This window comes from Rhinolophus ferrumequinum, chromosome 15 (genome assembly GCF_004115265.2).
Source record: "Rhinolophus ferrumequinum isolate MPI-CBG mRhiFer1 chromosome 15, mRhiFer1_v1.p, whole genome shotgun sequence".
In the NCBI taxonomy this organism is placed as follows: domain Eukaryota; kingdom Metazoa; phylum Chordata; class Mammalia; order Chiroptera; family Rhinolophidae; genus Rhinolophus; species Rhinolophus ferrumequinum.
This window is the reverse complement of record NC_046298.1, coordinates 41,356,652-41,373,814: the sequence shown is the minus strand read 5'-3', so window position 1 is coordinate 41,373,814 and position 17,163 is coordinate 41,356,652. Positions and strand designations below refer to the sequence as shown.

Here is a 17,163-nt window from a genome sequence, read left to right as displayed (position 1 = left end):
CCTCCCAGGATTCTACACCTGCCGCTCCCCAGGATTCCATATTCGTCCCTCCCATGATTCTATGATCGCCCCTCCCCCAAAATTCTCTCGAGAGTTCAAACCCTTCCCCTTTAGTGTTCTAACTATGCTCCCTCTGCTCTCGAGGACGCGCCCCCACAGCGCCGGGTATCCTTTGGCCTGGAGGCGCCACTAAGTTTCTGCCACGCCCCTTCGGACCTTCCGGCTGTCTCCGCCCCCTGTAAAGCCACGCCCCCCAGGGTCCTGGTCCATCAGCTTTCCCCATTAGTCTGTTCCGCTTTCCAGGAGCTCAGTCCAGCCTGGTTTTAGTCCCGTCCAAAGTTCCAACCTCGACCTCTTCAGCCATTGCCCGGACCCTCTTGTCACACCTACGTGAGGCACGAGGCTTCTCAGAGGTCCGCCCCTCTGAAGCCACGCCCCCACTCTAAGAACCCCACCCACACCCCATTCCCGGCTCTCAACTTCTGTTCTGGGCCCTCTCCGGTGTTTTTCTCGCGTTTGTGGGGAATCTCAGCGTATCCTCTTCTCTTCCTAATTTCTGCCGCGGACTCTGGGAGTCGCTTCATCGTTTCTTTCTAGATTTCTGTCTCTTTTAGTGCCTCTGTCTTTTGTCTCTCACTATCTTTGGGTCTACTGCGTCTCTGTATTATTCTATTTCTGAGTCTTTCAGTCCTAACGCTTCGGTGTCGCTTTGTGTTTCTGGACTCTGTCTTTCTATCACTGTTTATGTGTCACTTGGTCTCTGTGTTTCTTTCCATCCCTTTAACTCTCTGTGTCTCTGTTTCTCTTTGCCTCTGTGTCACTATCTCTGTGTCTGCCTTTGTCTCTGTCTGTGTGTGTGTCTCCGTGTCTCTGAGTGTGTCTTGTTTCTCTCTGTGTGTTTCTTGATGTCTCTGCCCCTCCCTCAGTTCTCTGTCTCTCCCTCCCTCGGTGCATCCCGGTCCTGCCTCTCGCGTCTGGTCCTCACCACCTCCTTACCACGCCCGTCCGCCAGGGGACAGCACAGACCGGCCCCCGCGCTCCGCTGGCTCTGCGGGGCAGGGCTAGGGTCTGGCCTCCAGACTCCCAGTCCCTCCCCGTGTCCTTGTCCCACTTCTCTGTCTTCCCAGACTCCTCGCGTCTTTGTGCTTCTCGCTTTGACTCGGCCCCTTTGTCTCCCCCGGCGGCTCCCGCTCCTCCCCACCCCCACCTACCTCTTCACATTCCTTGGGCTGCCCGGGGGAGCTGGTGAGGCCGCCCAGCGTGTCGGGGTGAGGGCGGGAAGCAGGAGACCGAGGGAGGGGGTTGCCATCGAGCGTCTGAAATCCCTCCGTTCCAGTTCCTCGAGGGTAGGGAGGCGCTGAGCTGATCAGCTGGGTGCAGACGCTTGGAAGCTTCCTAGCAAGAGGACCCCTTAGGCTTGCTCTCCCTCCCTCCCCATCCCACCATACACCTGAGCTTTCCACCCTTGAAGGGCAAGGTCTCAAGCAGTGGAAACTCTTATTGACCGGCATTCACATATTGGTAATATTACTATTACTAAAGTTATTTAACACTATGTGCTAGCCACTGATCTAAGTATACTCTAAGTACACTCTCAACCCACACAGTATTCTATGTGATAAGGAAACCGAGGCACAGAGAAATAAAGTGACTTGGTCCAAAGTCACAGTTATAAACTGACAGATCCGGATCTGGTTGACCTCTCTTAGTTAATTCCTCACAAGAACCCCATGAAGGGGACACTCTCATAATCCTCATTTCACTGAAAAGTACACTGAGCCCAGACTGGTTACTTGCCCCAAGCTACCCAGCAAGGAAGCAGCAGGCTGGGGCCTCCAAATAACATGTATCTCAGGCTTGGCACAGCCTAGAATGAGGCCGGCTGGACAAATAGGTGGATGATAAATGCACTCTAGCTCCCTCTGTCTTTCCCTAATCTGGGGCCAGACAAAATGTTGAAAGGAGCAGCCCAGAAGCTGCTTGGGTTTTTGTAACAGCATTGCTACTAACTTGCTTTGTAAAATTCTGGGCCCCCATTTCTCCCTTGAGCAAAATAACCAGTCTCCAGGAGACTTGTTTCAGGAAGGTGTCCCCCCCGCCCCCCTGCACCGCGCACCCACTCTTCTCCAGGCCAGTCTACGAGTGGCTCAGCTCTGCTGGCTGTACATTGTAGGCACAGGTGAGCCCAGGAGACAAGCCCCAGGAGGGTAGGCTGCAGTTTCACCCCCCCCCCCACCTCAGTCACATGCATAAGGCTGAGCACTGCTTTGTTTGTTGAGGAATAACTGGGTGGGTCCCATGCGTGGGGAGTCAACTTCCAGTGTCAACAAGTCCCAGAGGTGGCACTTCACGGAAGAGTCATAACAACCAGGAGGTGGAGGCGCAGGGCCAAAGGTATCCTGATGAGCTGCGGAGCTGGTGCCAAGTTGCAGTTATATGTAGATTTTCTACTGCGCAGGTCAGCACCCATAACCCCTGCGTTGTTCAAGAGTCAGCTGTATTTTACCTGTCTGACAAACTCTTCCCTTTCTTTCAGCCCTCGCTCCCCAGTTTTCCTACGGGGAATCCCCTACATTCAGTCCTTATGGTTCAGAGTGAGCCTGACCCAGTCCTGGTTAATCAGAGCATTGGATCCCCTGGTCACAGGGATTGGTTCAGGGATAGGGGTAGGACCCATTCCTGACCAATGAGAATCAGCCCTGAGGCTTTTGCTTGAATTAGTAGAAAAGGGACGCCCTCTTTTGGTGGGGGTTGCTAAGCTGGTAGGATGGAAATCTGGCAGCTTGGGGAGAACTGGAGACAAAAGACCCTGCCTGTGCATGGAGAACAGCAGAGCTGAGAAATGGAAAAGGATAGCTATGCCTGAAGGTAGTCAGCCTTTGATCTTCCTGGTTATATGAGTGAATAACTTTTCCTTTTCATATATTTCAACACATATTATTTTACTTCATTTTTTTGTCATTTGCAACCAAACATATTATTACTAATAAAACCTAGTATAGAAGTTCAGAAGAGGCACAGATTCCTGAAAAGTTCCAAGAGCAGGGAAACGGGAGTGAAAACTTTTCAGGATCCTTTAAGATGTCGAGGCTTTGAAGGACAGACAAGCTTTGTTACAGTGGGGGAATTGGCAAGGACATTCCAAATGAGGGGAACTAGTGGTCAGGAAGGTACAAGCGGGGGGCATGTGTGAGAGAGGGAGCAGTGGGTGAGTGTGAGGGGCAACATCTTGGAAGGTCCGGAATGCCAGGTGAAGGATGGCTCATGCTCTTGAGAGTAATAGGGAGTCACAGAAGGTTGATGAGCAAGGGGAGCCCACTCCAAACTTCCCTTTACTTCCTGGAGCCACAGATACTGTGGTTCACCCTTCTCCCTCTCCTCTTCCCCCAGACCCTCTGGTGGAAGGAGGGGTCAGACTGAGGAGGTCTCAGGCTTCCATCTGTATGAAAATTGCCTGAGATGCTATGCAGATGAGGGATTGTATGCAAATGTATGCCCTCCTGGGAGGTGGGCCGGGACCCTCCCCTCATTAACTTGGGGACCAGGTGCTGGGCAGAGAACACTTTCCTCCCTGGGGTCCCCTTTCTCCCCTCCCTCCAGACATCTGTTCACTCCTCATCCAGCTCCGCAAGTGCCCCCTCACCAGTGTCTGCTCTTAGAGTGGGATCTCTTTCCACCTGGTTCCTTCCCTGGATCATGGGATCCTATTTTGCTTTTCTCTCTGTCCCTCCATTTCCCTTGGATAAAGCTACTGCTAATAATAACCAAGTCCTGAGCACATACTCCGTGCCAGGCTCTGTACTAAACACTTTCCACCGTCTCATCAAATTCTCCCAACCTCCCTATGATCCTCTGAGTGTGTCTGCTGTAATTTTTAAAAAGAATATTCAATTCTGTCATGGAGAAAACAAGAGGGCCACATAAATAAGGAGACAGATGAAATGAAGAGTGGATATTGCCGTGTTTCCCCGAAAATAAGACCTAGCCGGACAATCAGCTCTAATGCATCTTTTGGAGCAACAATTACTATAAGACCCAGTATATATTATATTATATTATATTATGTTATGTTACATTATTATATATTATATATTATATATTATATTATATAAAACCCAGTCTTACATTATAGTAAAATAAGACCGGGTCTTGTATTAACTTTTGCTCCAAAAGACACATTAGAACCGATGGTCCGGCTGGGTCTTATTTTCGGAGAAACAGTAGGAAGCAACTCATGAGGTCTGTTAGGCATATTAAGAACATGAGCTAAACTATCATGGTGATCCCTTCTTTGAGTATATAAATGTTGAATACCTATGGTGTACACCTGAAACTAATATAATATTGTATGTTAGCTACATTTTAACAAAAATCTTAAACAAAAAACAAAAAATGGACATGAGCTTACCATAGATGGCAAAGATGGAAGGATCGAGTAAGCCCCAAGTTCCACTTACCCTTAAAGCTTTTCCCCCTTGGTGACTCCAGCTCTGTCCCACGAGTCCTGGCCCAAGTTATACAGGTAAAAGTGTGTTAACCTGGACCATGCACATTTATCCCCTGCGTGGCTCTGGCACTTTCTGGGTGCAGAAACCCCAGCTCACCTTCCACTCTGGGGGGTTGAAACCACACCATGGTGAGAGAGATGGGACTTGAGAACCACATGTACCCCAGAACTCAGGTGGTGGGGACCTTTAATGGCTTGTGCCCTAAACTAAGTGTATTAACCTGGCCCATCTCTCTTTGATTCTCACATTTGTTTTAAACTGATTCAATGAACCATGGGATTTGAGCACCTGAATCAGGCTGGTAAGGTCTTCTGCTCTGGGGCCTCTCGGCAGGCTGCTCGGTCACCTACCAGGAGGCTCCCATCGCCTCTCACCAATCTCCCATGGCCACAGATGCCACTTTGTCCATTTCACGGCTGAGCAAACTGAGGACAGCGAGACGGAGTCACTTGCTGAGATTGCAGAGACTTCCTGGCTCATGTATTGCACAGGGATTGTCACACCCACTCATCATAGCAGCTCAGATGTGATTTCTCTCCATTTGCTAGATTCGGGGAGGAGAAGTCACTTGGCCACAAGGTCACTCATGCCCACCTCCCACCACCATCCCATTGCTTCTGGGCTGCTCCTTTCAACATTTTTTCTGGCTGTAATTATCTCTCTGCATCCCAATTCTTTTTCTCTTTGTCTTTGTCTCTTGTCTGTTTGTCTCTGCCTCTCTCCCCAAATCTTTCTGTCTCTGACTCTAGGGGTTTCATCTCTGAGCTGACCCCGTCCACTCCTCTTCCCTCTTACTGTACCCCATCCCCAGTCTTTCCATCCCTCTCCATCTGCCTCAGTAAGTCTCCCTAGCTGGCCTTGCTGTTTCTGCTGCCTCTTCTCTCTGCCTCAGGTCCCTTAGTCTGGGTTCCTTCAAGCCACCCCTCCTTCCCAAGCTGCAGGAACCATGCCACTCCCAGAAGAGGCAGCTACATCCCTAATTCCATCCATCCTACAGCTCAGAGTTTTTTCTCTGGAAGCTTCAATTCCCTTTGGGGCTCTGGCAAGCGAGTCTGGGAACTTTTACTTAAGGGGATAGCACCCCACCCGCCAAGCAGGCACACAGGTCTTCAGGGGCCAGACTCAGTGCCATGTGGACCCCAGCACCTCTCTCTTCCAGCCTCAGCCAGCTGAGTCACCCTCTGCTCGCTCTCACTCTCATTTCTTTCTCCATGACATCAGACTTCACCCAGGTCTTGTAAGGGGGTGGGAGAGCAGCAGGGAGGGGGGCATCACCTGCGCCCCCTTCCTGTCTCATCCCCTAGAGGAAGGTTGGCCACAGGATGATGTCAAGGTGACAGACAGCATTTATTCCAGACTCCAGTGTCCACAGATGAGGAGGAAGGAGTGGGGGTGGGGATCCAGTGTCAGACTATGCAGCAGGACGTCAGGTGGGGGGGACCAGCAATGGAGGCAGGAGGTAAAAATAGCCCCGGCCAGCCGACCCTCAGAGCCTCATCCCAGGCCAGGCCCTGGGCTTGGGTCCAGGAGCTATTCTGGGGCCTGGGAGAGTCACACTCCCTGGAGGAAGGTCCCCTCCCACCCACCAGCCCACCCTCCCTCCCTCCCTCCCAGCAGCAGCAGCTGTAGGTCCCTGCCCAGCATGCAGAGGAAGGAAGGGAGGGCCGAGAGGGAAGAGGGAAGGCGGGGGAAGGCAGGGGCGGGTGGGGCATGAGCAGATGAGCAGGGCTGGTTCTCTGATGTTTGCAACTCCAGGTCGTGTCCAGTGACTGCCTCTTGGGTCCTTGGGCTCAGCACTGGGGAGAAGATGGAAAGGTCAGTCTGTGCCCACGGAGGCTGCTCCACTCCCAGCAGGGCCCCTCTCCCCAGCGTGCCCAGGCCCTCACCCACCTCATCTCGGAAGCCCCCACTGCCATGCCTGACTCCTCCAGAGGCACTTCCCGTGAGAAGGCCTGTCTGCTCGGTCCGCTGGGACCCAGAGTGGCTCAGCTCTGGCTTCCCAGGTGGCCTAGGGAGAAGAGGCAGCATGTTAGAGGTGGTCCTGGCTGGGGCAGGCACTGGGGATGGACAGTTCTGGATGCAGACAGGCGTGGAGGTGGGTGGGAATGGGCTGAGGATGGGCTGGAGGGTGGCAGTGGTTTAGGGGTGGGGCGGGGCTAGCGCGGAAGATGCTGCTGGAACCGGAGATGGTAACGTAGTTGGGGTCAGCTCCCGGGGGAGGCTGGGGAATGGCTATGGACTGGAGTTGACGGTGGCCATGTGGTTGGGGTTGGAGATGAGTTTAGAAGGGGATGGGCTTGGAGTAGGGAAGGGCAGGAGACGGAGTGGAAGGGACCTGGGGTGCGGGGATGGGGTCGACACCGGGTTTGGTGCTGGTTATGGGGTGGAGCTGGGGGAGGGGTTGGGACTGGAGAAGACGTGGAGTTTAGGGTGAGGTGAGGGGTGCGCTTGGAGTTGGGGTTGGAAAGGGGGATGGTTATGTTGGGTTGGAGGATGGGGCTACGGCGTGTTGGAGAGGAGGGAAGAGGGGATGGGCTTGGGGCAGGGGCTGGGGGGGACTGAAGATGGGGTTGGAGCTGGCGATGAGAACGAGATGGGGGCTGGAGAGGAGACGGGGGCTGTGGGGTTCAGTTCAGTTGGGCAATGAATGGGTACGTTAGGGCTGGGATTGGAGGCGGGGATGATCTTTGGTTTGGAAAGATTAGGGATGGGGTGAGTTTAAGGATGGGGACGGGTCGTGGGGGGGGTTGTAGTTGGGGATGAGGGTGGGGGAGGGGATGGATATGCACTGGATTGGACGGTAGGAGGGGGTTGCATCGCGCTTGGGTTTGGGGGGGACGGGAGGATGCTGCTGAAATTGGTCCTGCACTGGGTTTAGGGCTGGATTTGGGGACGAAGTCAGAATAGTCAGAATCGGACAGCGGGATGGGGTTGGGGTACGGCGACAATGCTGAGGGTGCAGGCCACTCACAGAGCCCCTTTCTCCCCCTGTCGGCCAGGGCGCCCCTTGCGTCTCATGCAGTAGAAGGCAGCAACGACGAGGAGCAGGAGACCCACGCTGACGGCCACGGCCATGACAGCCACTCCAGCCTGGGAGGTCTGGGGAGCCACTGCGGGGACAAGACAGATGAGCGGGGCCCAGCCAGCAGTGCTCTGTCTGCCCCACGCCTGGCTCCTGTCGCACCCCGTGGTTACTCACCCGTGCCGAAGTGAAAGACATGCTTGGTGGTCCCATGGGGGTTGGAGGCCTCACAGAAGACACCTTCTTGGCTCAGGGCACTGGTCACCTTCAGGGTCAGAGAGCTGCTCACCCAGCCCTGCCCTCCGGGAGCTGGCTCTGCTGCCTGCGGAGGCTTGAGTCAGGCCCGGGCCCAAGGGATCAAGGGCTGGGGGTGAGGGCAGGGGTGGTGTCCAGTCCCCCAGGAAGCAGGAGAGGGGATACAATGTTTGGTGAGGGGGCAGTGTCCCCTGGGGGTTTGGGGAGGGTGCCTGGGTCCCGGAGCGTTCAGACTGGATAGGAAAGTCCCTTACACTGCCGCCCAGTTGGTTCCACCTGAGTTTGGGCTCTGGGTAGCCACGAGCAGAACAGACCAGCCTGACTTCATCTCCTTCTCTCCAGCTGCCCTCTGCCTTGGGCTGAATCTCCTCTGGCCTTAACTCTGGTGACCCTGTGGGTGGTAGGAGGGAAGGGAGTGAGCAGAAGGCACACTGGGGAGAGAGTGAGAAAGGAGAGAAGGGAGAGGAATAGAGCAGGAGACAAAGAGACCAGCCATGGACCTGTCCCATTGGTCCTGGCTCCTCATCCCCATTGTCCCCATGTCCCCATCCCAGCCTGCCCCTACCCCCAAACCTTCAACCAGCAGCTTGAGGGCCTGAGTGCGACTGAGGAGTGGGACCGTGGGCATAGATGCTTCACATATGTAGGTGCCAGCGGAATCGAAGGTAACAAAGCTGAGCGAAAGCGTGGGGCCATCCCCCAGGGGAACTGAGTCCTGTGGGGTGGGGAAGGAGAGAAGAGACCAGTTGGACCATGAGAGAAGGGGTTAGGGGTGATGGGAGGGAGGGGGTCCCATGGCTGGGGCCTCCTTTCCTTCTCACCTTTGTCCAGCGTAGAGCAGGGGTGGGTAGGCCTTGCACGGAGCAATTGGTGGCTATGCTGCTGCCCAGGGGTAAGGAAAGCTCCTCCTCGTTGCTGAGCTCGATGGGGTCCAGGTCTGGAGGGGGATATAGACTGTCACCGTCCCTGGACCCTCACCTACTTGGTTAGGGGCACTCCAGGGCTGTTGTGGGTGCAGACGTGAATGCACAGTCGTCAGCAGAGAATGCCAAGCATTCCTGCTAGTTCTCCCCTTCGCCATGAACTCTCAGCCAGGCCAAATCTTGAGCTCAAATCTAGGAGTCTAACTCCAAACTCCATGCCTGCCCCAACCACTTCCCTCCAGAGCTGACATCTGGGCCCAAGGTTAATGGATAACCTGAGAAGTGTGAAGTGTTCCTTCTCTGACTGACCCCCCAAACCCTTACCTCCTCCGCCCTACTGCCTCTTCATTCAACAAGTCTTTCTCTGCTCTGCCCCACCCCCAATGAATCCTTCTGTCCATCTCTGACCCTCGAGTCCAAATGCCTTGACCACTGTAGTCATCTCCTCACTGGTCTCCCTACTGGGCAGGACTCTTGTCCTCTCCAATCCATTCTGCACTGAGCAGCTGGAGGGATCTTTTCCAAACTCACCGGGCAGCAATTCCCTCTGCTTAAAATCCTGCAGTTGTTCCCCAGCACTCTTGGCATAAAGGCCAAATTCCTTGACAAAACCAAAAGATCCTGCCTGGTCTGATTGCTGTCTACCTCTTCGATCTCATCTGCCACCCTCCTTCCTTGCCCCCTGAGCTCCAGCTACCCTGTTCTCTTGCTGTTGTTCTCCAGGATGCCAAGTTGGGTCTTGCCTAAGGGCCTTTGCACTTGCTGTTCCCTCTGCCTGGAGTGCTCTTCTGGCTCTTAGCATTTTTTATTCCATTCTGTGGTTTCCTACTCAACTGTCCCCTTCTCAGAGAGGCCTCTCTGACCCCCTATTGTGGACACTCAAATCTCCCCTTCAGCTGTCGAGAGGGATGTCAGCTGTTAGCCCTCTCTGGGAACGCCCTTCACTCTAGGTCACGCCCCCTTCCTCAGACAGCCCAACAGCCAGTGACTGGCTGATGTGAGGGTGTAAAAGCCACGCCCCCTTGCCTCAAATGGGATATCCCAGTTCCCAAGTGCCCTGTGGGGCCAACGAGGCCTTCTTAGACTGCAGCCCACCTTCTTCCTCTGCCCAATCCTGCTTCCTTCCCCTTGCCACTCCCCAGTAGATGTGGACACCAGGGCACTCCCCACAAACTTCCTGCCTTCAGATCTCCAAGTCGGAATCTGCTTCCTGGGGACACACCCTGCCAACACCCCCCATCTACACTACTCCCCCCACTCGCCTGGCCAGTTCCTGAGCCCATCGTTCTGCATCAGTCCCTGCTGATGCAAGATTGCTCCTGTCACATTTAGCGTTTACCATTTGTCTCCCTTCCTGGGCCGCAAGCTCTGGAAAGGCAGGGACTCAGCTGTCTTGCTCACAGGTGTCCCCAACCTCTGGCAGAGGGCCTAGCCCCAGAAAGGACGCATAAGGAGGAGGGATAGAGCCTCAGGGCTCAGGCGGCAAATGGACTGAGAAGCCTTCTTTAGAAGACTGGGACCCAAGAGACCGGTCAGAAATGGATGGTAGAAGGATGGGAGAGGCGCTTGGGTGTGATGAGGAGAATGCTTTGGTGGGGAGAAGGGTCAGCCAAAGGTGAAGCCGGCCAGGTGGGCCTTGAAGGCCGTGGTCAGGCACCTGGGCTTTCTCCTGAGGGCACTGGGGAGCTGTGGCAGATTCTGGAGCAGGGGAAGGTCAGGTTTGTGTTTTGGAAAGGGCTGTCTGGCTGCCTGATGTGGGAGTTTGGAGGGTGCTGGGGCAGGGACCCAGGGGGAGGGGCGCCTCTGGACCAAGGCAGGGACCACACATTTGGAGGCAGGGCTGTGGAGGGTGAGGAGGCAGCCTGTGCCAGAGCTCTCCTCCCTGTTCTCCCAGGGCTCTCACAGGCCACGCGCAGCTCCAGGGTCTGAGAGAGCTCTGCGTCGTCGGCAGCGTCATAGTCTTCCACTGTGCAGCCGTAGGTCCCGCTCTGGCTCCGCTGCACCCCCTCCAGGGTGAAGTGCCCATCATAATTTGTCTGTAGCATGTTCTCCTGCTTGTCCTGGGTGACCAGGGATGAGGAACCCGGTTCAGGAGCCACCCAGGTCCAGCGGAGTCATGCTAGGTCAGGGCCCACCCGGGTCGGAGCCAGGCATCTTGATAGGTCCAGGTCACCAGGTTAGTGTCATACTAGGTTAGAGCCCACGCAGGTAAGGGGGCAGAGGCCTCGCTAGGCCAGGGGTCTTCCAAATCAGGCATCATGCTAAGTCAGGACTCTCTCAAATCAGGGGTCAGAGGTCCTGTTAGCTCCTGGGTCACCAGCCAGGTGCTTTGCTAAGCCTGGGGCCACCCAGGTGAAACCAGAAGTGGTACAGGTCAGTATGTCACAGAGGTCAGGGCCAGGGGCTCCAAAGGAATGATGGGGTGCATCACCTGAAGGCGGTAAAATGCGTACTCTGAGTTGGAGCTGCCGTCCCCCCGGCAGAACAGGTGGACAGAGTCACCCTCGCGTACCCAGCCCTCTGTGGTGGATGGGCTGTCCACCCAGAACTGCACGTGCTCTGTGGGATCTATGGGGAAGGAAAGGGGGGACTTGTGATCAGGGTTAAGGGTAAGTCGGATCAAGGGTACAAGGCAGGGGGGGTTGACGGAGAGAGGTCATGGTCACAGCAAAGAGAGGGCTACAGGTGGTCATCAGTTAGAGGTCATATTTTTCAAGGTCCAGGTTCATACTTATTCTGAGATCAGGGACCAGAGGTCAGAGGTTGAGATAAGCTGAGAGTACAGGTCAAGGGTCAGAGGTCAGTGGGGGGTGACAGGTCAGTGTAAGGTTTGGGGACCCAACTCAGTGCGAAAGGCTGGAGCACAAAGTTTAGTCGTGAAACTCCATGGGGTTCAGAGAGCTATGAGGGGGTCAGAAGTCAGAATGGGGCTCGTGTTACTTTTTGAGGTCAGAGGTCAGCAGTCAGCACACATTGCAACATAAGGTAGGGATTGTGGGGCCACGGGTGGGCTTGGAGGGTCAGGCCTGAGATATGTGAAGTCCAAGGTAGGGGAGGTTGGGCCCAGCATGGACTCACAGTGCAGGGTGAGGTTGAAGGACGGGCTGTCCAGGCGGCCATGCTGGCCATTGGGTAGGCGGTAGTGTGCAGAGCAGTGGAAGAAGGCATCCTGGTCGGTCTTGTGGACCCGCAGGTAGAGGGTGCTGGTGAGAGACAGCAGGCCCGAGGCCTCCCGCACTGTGCGGCTGGTCATGTAGCTCTCTGGGAAAGAGGGATGGGACAGTCAGCCAGCCACGGCCATCACCCCACCCCACCCATGTTGACCTGGGCTCCTGCGCTGCTCACCTGGGTTCACCTCCATGGGCACCTGCAGGGGCTGCCTATTGCGGTACCATATAATCTGAGGAGCTGGGTTCCCATTGCGGCTGTTGCAGGTGGCAATCTGAGGCAGACACAGGCATGGCCCTGGGCTCGGGGCCAGGACTCCGAACTCTGAGGCCCCGTTACCTCAGAAGTCCTCACCAATCAGATCCAGGATTCTGGGCCCCCAGCCCACTCCTCCCTCAGGATGCAGGAGTCTAGGGCCCCTGCCCCCTCTGACCCTCTGACCCAAGATTCTGACACCCCCCTCCGCCAGTCCTCTCCTCCCACAGGACCCTGGAATCAAGGTCAGTACAAGGTACCTCCTGGGCATATTCATCCATCACAGACAGCATCCCTTGGTTGTGAGAGACCTCGGTGGCCTCTGGTTTTGCTATGGGGGAGATGTTACTGTCAGGAACCCTTTCCTGGGCTCTCCCCTGCTTGCCCCTTCCTGGGGTGTGCACGGACACTCACCAAATACCTGGAGCCTCGCTGTGGCCTCAGCAGTGCCCGCTGCCCCTGCTCTCACCACGCACACATAGTCCTGCTCGTCGCCCACCTGGGCCTCGGCCAGCACCAGGCGGCCCCGGGAGTCCAGCTGGTATGGGGGGTTGCGGCCCCGGGAGTTGTGCACCCTGGCCTGGATCTCAGAGCCCTGCAGTTCAGCTGAAGCCAGAAGGTGGCGGGCCCCGGAGCGGTCTGCCTGTGTTCAGGGAGGGCTCAGCTCAGGGCCGCAGGGCAACCCTCCTCAGTGTCTCTGTCTCTCCATGTCCCTTTCTTTCTGCTGCTGTGTGGCTCTGTCTCTTTTCCTCCTGTTATCTCTCTCTCTGGCCCCTCTCTCCACCCCCTCCTGCCCCTATTCCCTATCTGTTGTCACATTTTCCTCTGTCTCCCTTTCTCCATTTCACTCTGTTCCCATCTCCCTCTCTCTCTCTCCCTGTCTCTTTCTGTTTATTTCCTCTCCTCTTTCTCTCTTTACCCCAGCCCCCCGCCACCCACCGCTTTCTTGGTCTCTGAATGTTCTCTCTCAAGAGCCATCACTTTGAAGGGGGACTAGTCTCAGCTGTGCCCAGACACCAGGGGACCCTGGGGAGTGCCTTCCCTTTACTGGGCCTCAATTTCTCCATCTATAAAATGGAAAAGCAGCTTGATGGAGCTCTTAGGGTCCTTTGGAGTCTGATGAAAGAATGAATACTTGCAGCCCTGCTGTGCCCTGACTTTCAGATCCCCTTCTACCTGATCCCAAGCCTGAAGCACTCACCAGGAACCATTCCAGCACAAAATGATCATGGGCCCCCAAGGGGGTGCAGTCCAGGGTGACGGTCTCCCCCCTCATTACCTCCCGCAAGGGGGGCACAGACATCTGCACTTCAGCCTGGGCACCTGTGGGATAGCAATTGAGCTGTCTCCCTCTGCCACCAATAGGGAAAGCCTTCCAGACAAAGCCCCTCTTCCTCCAGGACACAGGGGTGCAGGCCCCCAACCCCCTCCTCCTTTACTGTCCAGGCCTCCTGGCCCCCAGCCCCTCCTCCCTCAGACCCAGGAGCCCAGGCCCTCAGCCCCTCCTCCCTCATACTCAGTTGCTCCTTCTCCCTCCATCTCTCATCTCTGTGTCTCTGAGCTCAGGGCCTGAAGCTCAGGCCCCATCAGCATTTCTCTTCATCTCTCCCTTCACTTGCAGAACTAAGAGCTCCTCCTTTGGGCCACACAGGGCCATAATGGCCTCCATTAAGTCCTCCTGGCATTAAATTGCACCTGTCCCTGCTTTTCCCCCACTAGACCAAATGCCCCTCAAGGGCAGGACCGGCGCTGGCTCATCCCTTTGCCTCCATCACCCTTTACAGGGCCTGGCACAGTGACATGGATGAGTTTCCACCTTAGTCTCCATCTCTGCCTGTGTGTCTCTCACCCTCGGGCTTTGTCTCTTAGTTCCATCATCTCTGCCTCTCTGTGTCTTTCTCAGCACGTCCCTCTCAGTCTCCATCTCTCTCAGCTCCTGGGTCTCCCCCTCATGAGCAGGGGGGGGGCTGGGGTGGGGTGTGGGCTGCAGCTGAGCCTGGAGCTGAGGCGGGATGGGTGTGTGGGGGTGGTGAGGGGGGCCAGGACTGGGCAGGTTTCAGGAATGTGGGAGGGACAGGCTGGCTCAGACCTGCCCGGCCTGGCGCCAGAGCCCCCTACCCGCCCCTTGGCCTCTCTGCCTCTTTGATAGAGTGGGGAAGGTGAGTCACTCCAGAACAGGATACGGTTGAGTCCCCAGATCCTGGGTCCTGAGGGAGAAGGGAGGTGAGGGTTTGGACTCCTGGGTCCCGGGGTTGTAGGCGGCTGGGCGTAGACTCTTGTCCCAAGATCCTGGCAGATAGAGCCGTTCTCACCAGGAAACTACGCTCTCTCACCCTCTGGGCTGGCATTATGGCATCAGTTCTCAGTTCTTAGAACCTCCCTTCCCTTCCCCGCCCAGCCTGGCCCAGCCCTGGCCCTGGGGACCCACTATTTGCCATGCTTGTGCCAGGGGCCTGGATTCCCTGGCACCCACCTCTGGCCCAAGCCTATCCCAGGGGAGGGGGCGTGGAGCCAGGCTGGTGCCTGGGTCTGGGTCTGAGCAGCAGAGCAAAGACAGCCGGGAGATCCCTCTCTCTTCCCCAGTCCCGCTCATCTCTCTCCCTCTGCTGCCAGCCCGCAGGGCCTCCTCCCCTCCCACCACCACGCAGGTGTGTGGATTTCTCTGGGGCCCCAGGAAGGGGGCACTATCACTAGGAAACACTTTGTTCCACTGTCACTGCCCAGGGCTGTTGCTCCAGCTCTTCCCGCAGAGAGGCGGGATCTTTACAGTCTGGGCTCTGAATCTAGATGGGGAACCTTCAGATGCATGACTCTTGTTTCTAGCTACAGGGTCCCTGACCCCTTTCAAAACTTGAGAACCTTTCAGGAGGGAAGCCCTAGGGTTTTGTTCTCCTGGGCCCTGGGGGAAGCCACTCCAACCACTGGAGGCCTGGACCCCTGGGTCTGAGGGGGCAGGGCCCCCAGGACCCAGCTCCAGGGGCTGAGGACCCGCGCTCCTGGGTCCTGAGTGGGGAGGGGGCTCTGACTTCTCAGGTGGTCTCTAATCCACTGCTGTGATGTCCCCAGCTCCTCTGCCTGGCTGTCCCCAGGTCTCTCATTAGAAGGGACTGTCCCCTTCCTCCCATACCCCTCCTTCCTGGGGTCTCCAGGTTTGGCTTCCTGGGGTGAGTGAAAGCTCCTTCCCTCTTCCCTTTCCGCAGTCCCCAACGGGCCGTCCCCCGTTTCGCCCCGCTCTCAGCCTCAGCATACCTGGGTGCGCCCCCAGCAGGAGCGCCAGCACCAGCAGCTGCGGGGCCCCGCGCGTTCCGGCCTGGGCGTTCGGGGGCTCCATGCCCACGGCGGTGGTGGCGGTGGCGGCGGCGGCGGCGGCGGTGGCGGCGGCGGCAACTGAGCCCCGGCTGCAGCTGGGCGGCCGCCGCGGGGCTGGGAGGAGGCCCCGCCCCTGAGCCCCGCCCCGCCCCGCCTTCCTGGCCCCCTGGTTCCCCCCAAACTCGGGCGCCCCGCCAGGACCTCCCACTGCCGGGAGAGGACCTCCCAACGCTCAGCCTGGAGCGGGGCTCTTCTGCCCCCAGTCCCGGCCTGTCGCTCACGCTGACCAGCACCCCAGGCGGGTGGCTAGACCAACCAGTCCAGCCAGTGTGTCCTCAGCTGGGACCTCACCGGACAACCAGGACCCTCTTCCCCTACTTCTGACCAGGAGCCTCCTTCTCTCTATGGCCAATGTCTTGGACTTGCCTTGTCGATTTGACCCAGCTGACCCCAGAACAACCAGTGGCCTGCACTGGCCTTTCCCAGTACAACCAGCAGCTCCCAGCCTGACCAGTGGCCTAGAACAGCTTCTCCCAGTATGCCCTGGGAGGCCCTCCCCTGTGGCCAATGCTCTGGGCTGCTTTCCTGTCTGACCAGTGACTTGGAACCCTTCAGTTTAGTCTCTTATATTTAGTGGTCTCCAAACCCAAGTTCTGCCCAGGCCTCTGTGATAATGGTCTGGGGGGCTGTGTGTGTGGGTGGGGGGGGCTGCCAGGCGTTCTCTCCTTGGCTCTCCCCTGTAGGGCCCTCCCTCTCTTCCCTTCATCCAGGGAATCCCAGGAATGCCACCCCCCTTACTCCCTCCCTCTTCCCTTCACTCCCTCCCTATCTTGGGGGGAGGGGAGGAGAATCAGGCTGGCAGGGACAGGTGAGTAGGATAGAGGAGGCCAGGGCACCTGAGGGAAGGCAGGAAGAATATGGCCATGGGTCAGGAGGAAGGGTCACAGGTCACATTGTGGATCACAGATCAGAGTGTCCAGGCTCCTCACAAGCCAGGTCTGACTGGGGCAAAATCCCAACTGCTGGCTGGGGTTGGGGGGAGGTGGGAGGTGGGAGATGGTGCTGGTTACCAGGGAGACGTTAAACCCTGGACACTGGTCAAAAGGGGGGGTAGCTGGGCACACTGGGACAGGTTCCCCAGGCCTCTGATCAGACTGGGGGTCACTGGTAAGCCTGGGCTTTGCCCATCAGACACAGAGGGAAGGCTCAGATTACAGATCCACCTGGGAGTCACACTGGGCAAAGCTCCTTTATCCATTGGTGATACAGGAAAGCAATTGTTGTATGAGGAGAGGTGACCTTTTAGTATTAGCCACACTACCCCCTCTTCCAGGATGCCCTCCCTGCTTCCCTGGCTGGGTCAGGTGCCCCTTCTGGGCTCCCACAACCCCCAGGGCTCCTCCACCCCAGTCTTGCATACTCTGGATTGTCCTTGTCTGGGGATGGGCCTGTCTCCCCCACTGGACTGTGAGTCCGTGAGGGCAAGGCCCCGGGCTGTCTCCCGCACAGTTGGGTCCGCAGCACAAGGCCAGAAACAGAGCAGGCACTCAGGAAAGGTTTGCACGGCTCAAACTCAGGAGCACGTAGGCTCACATGCAGACCCCACCCAGACTGGATCACAGGACACACGATACAAACTTGCTTGAGGACAAATGCAGCAGCACTCACAGACAAGTTCACACACGGTGACTCCAGAGCCTACTCCCAAGCTCTTCTGCTCCAG

At 56.9% G+C, this 17,163-nt stretch overlaps 1 protein-coding gene across 1 annotated transcript; it reads right to left on the bottom strand.

Moving 5' to 3' along the window:
• Positions 1 to 5,836: 5,836 nt before the first annotated feature.
• BCAM (basal cell adhesion molecule (Lutheran blood group)) lies at positions 5,837 to 15,537 on the bottom strand. The gene is made up of 15 exons (XM_033129350.1): positions 15,381 to 15,537; positions 13,333 to 13,454; positions 12,546 to 12,774; positions 12,392 to 12,462; positions 12,054 to 12,150; positions 11,787 to 11,969; positions 11,140 to 11,276; positions 10,612 to 10,768; positions 8,607 to 8,722; positions 8,359 to 8,500; positions 8,040 to 8,176; positions 7,708 to 7,852; positions 7,480 to 7,618; positions 6,399 to 6,516; positions 5,837 to 6,304 (listed from the first exon to the last, which is right to left on the bottom strand). Exons 1-15 carry the CDS (start codon positions 15,460 to 15,462, stop codon positions 6,299 to 6,301), a joined length of 1,881 nt encoding a protein of 626 aa, XP_032985241.1. The 5' UTR covers positions 15,463 to 15,537; the 3' UTR covers positions 5,837 to 6,298.
• Positions 15,538 to 17,163: the final 1,626 nt, after the last annotated feature.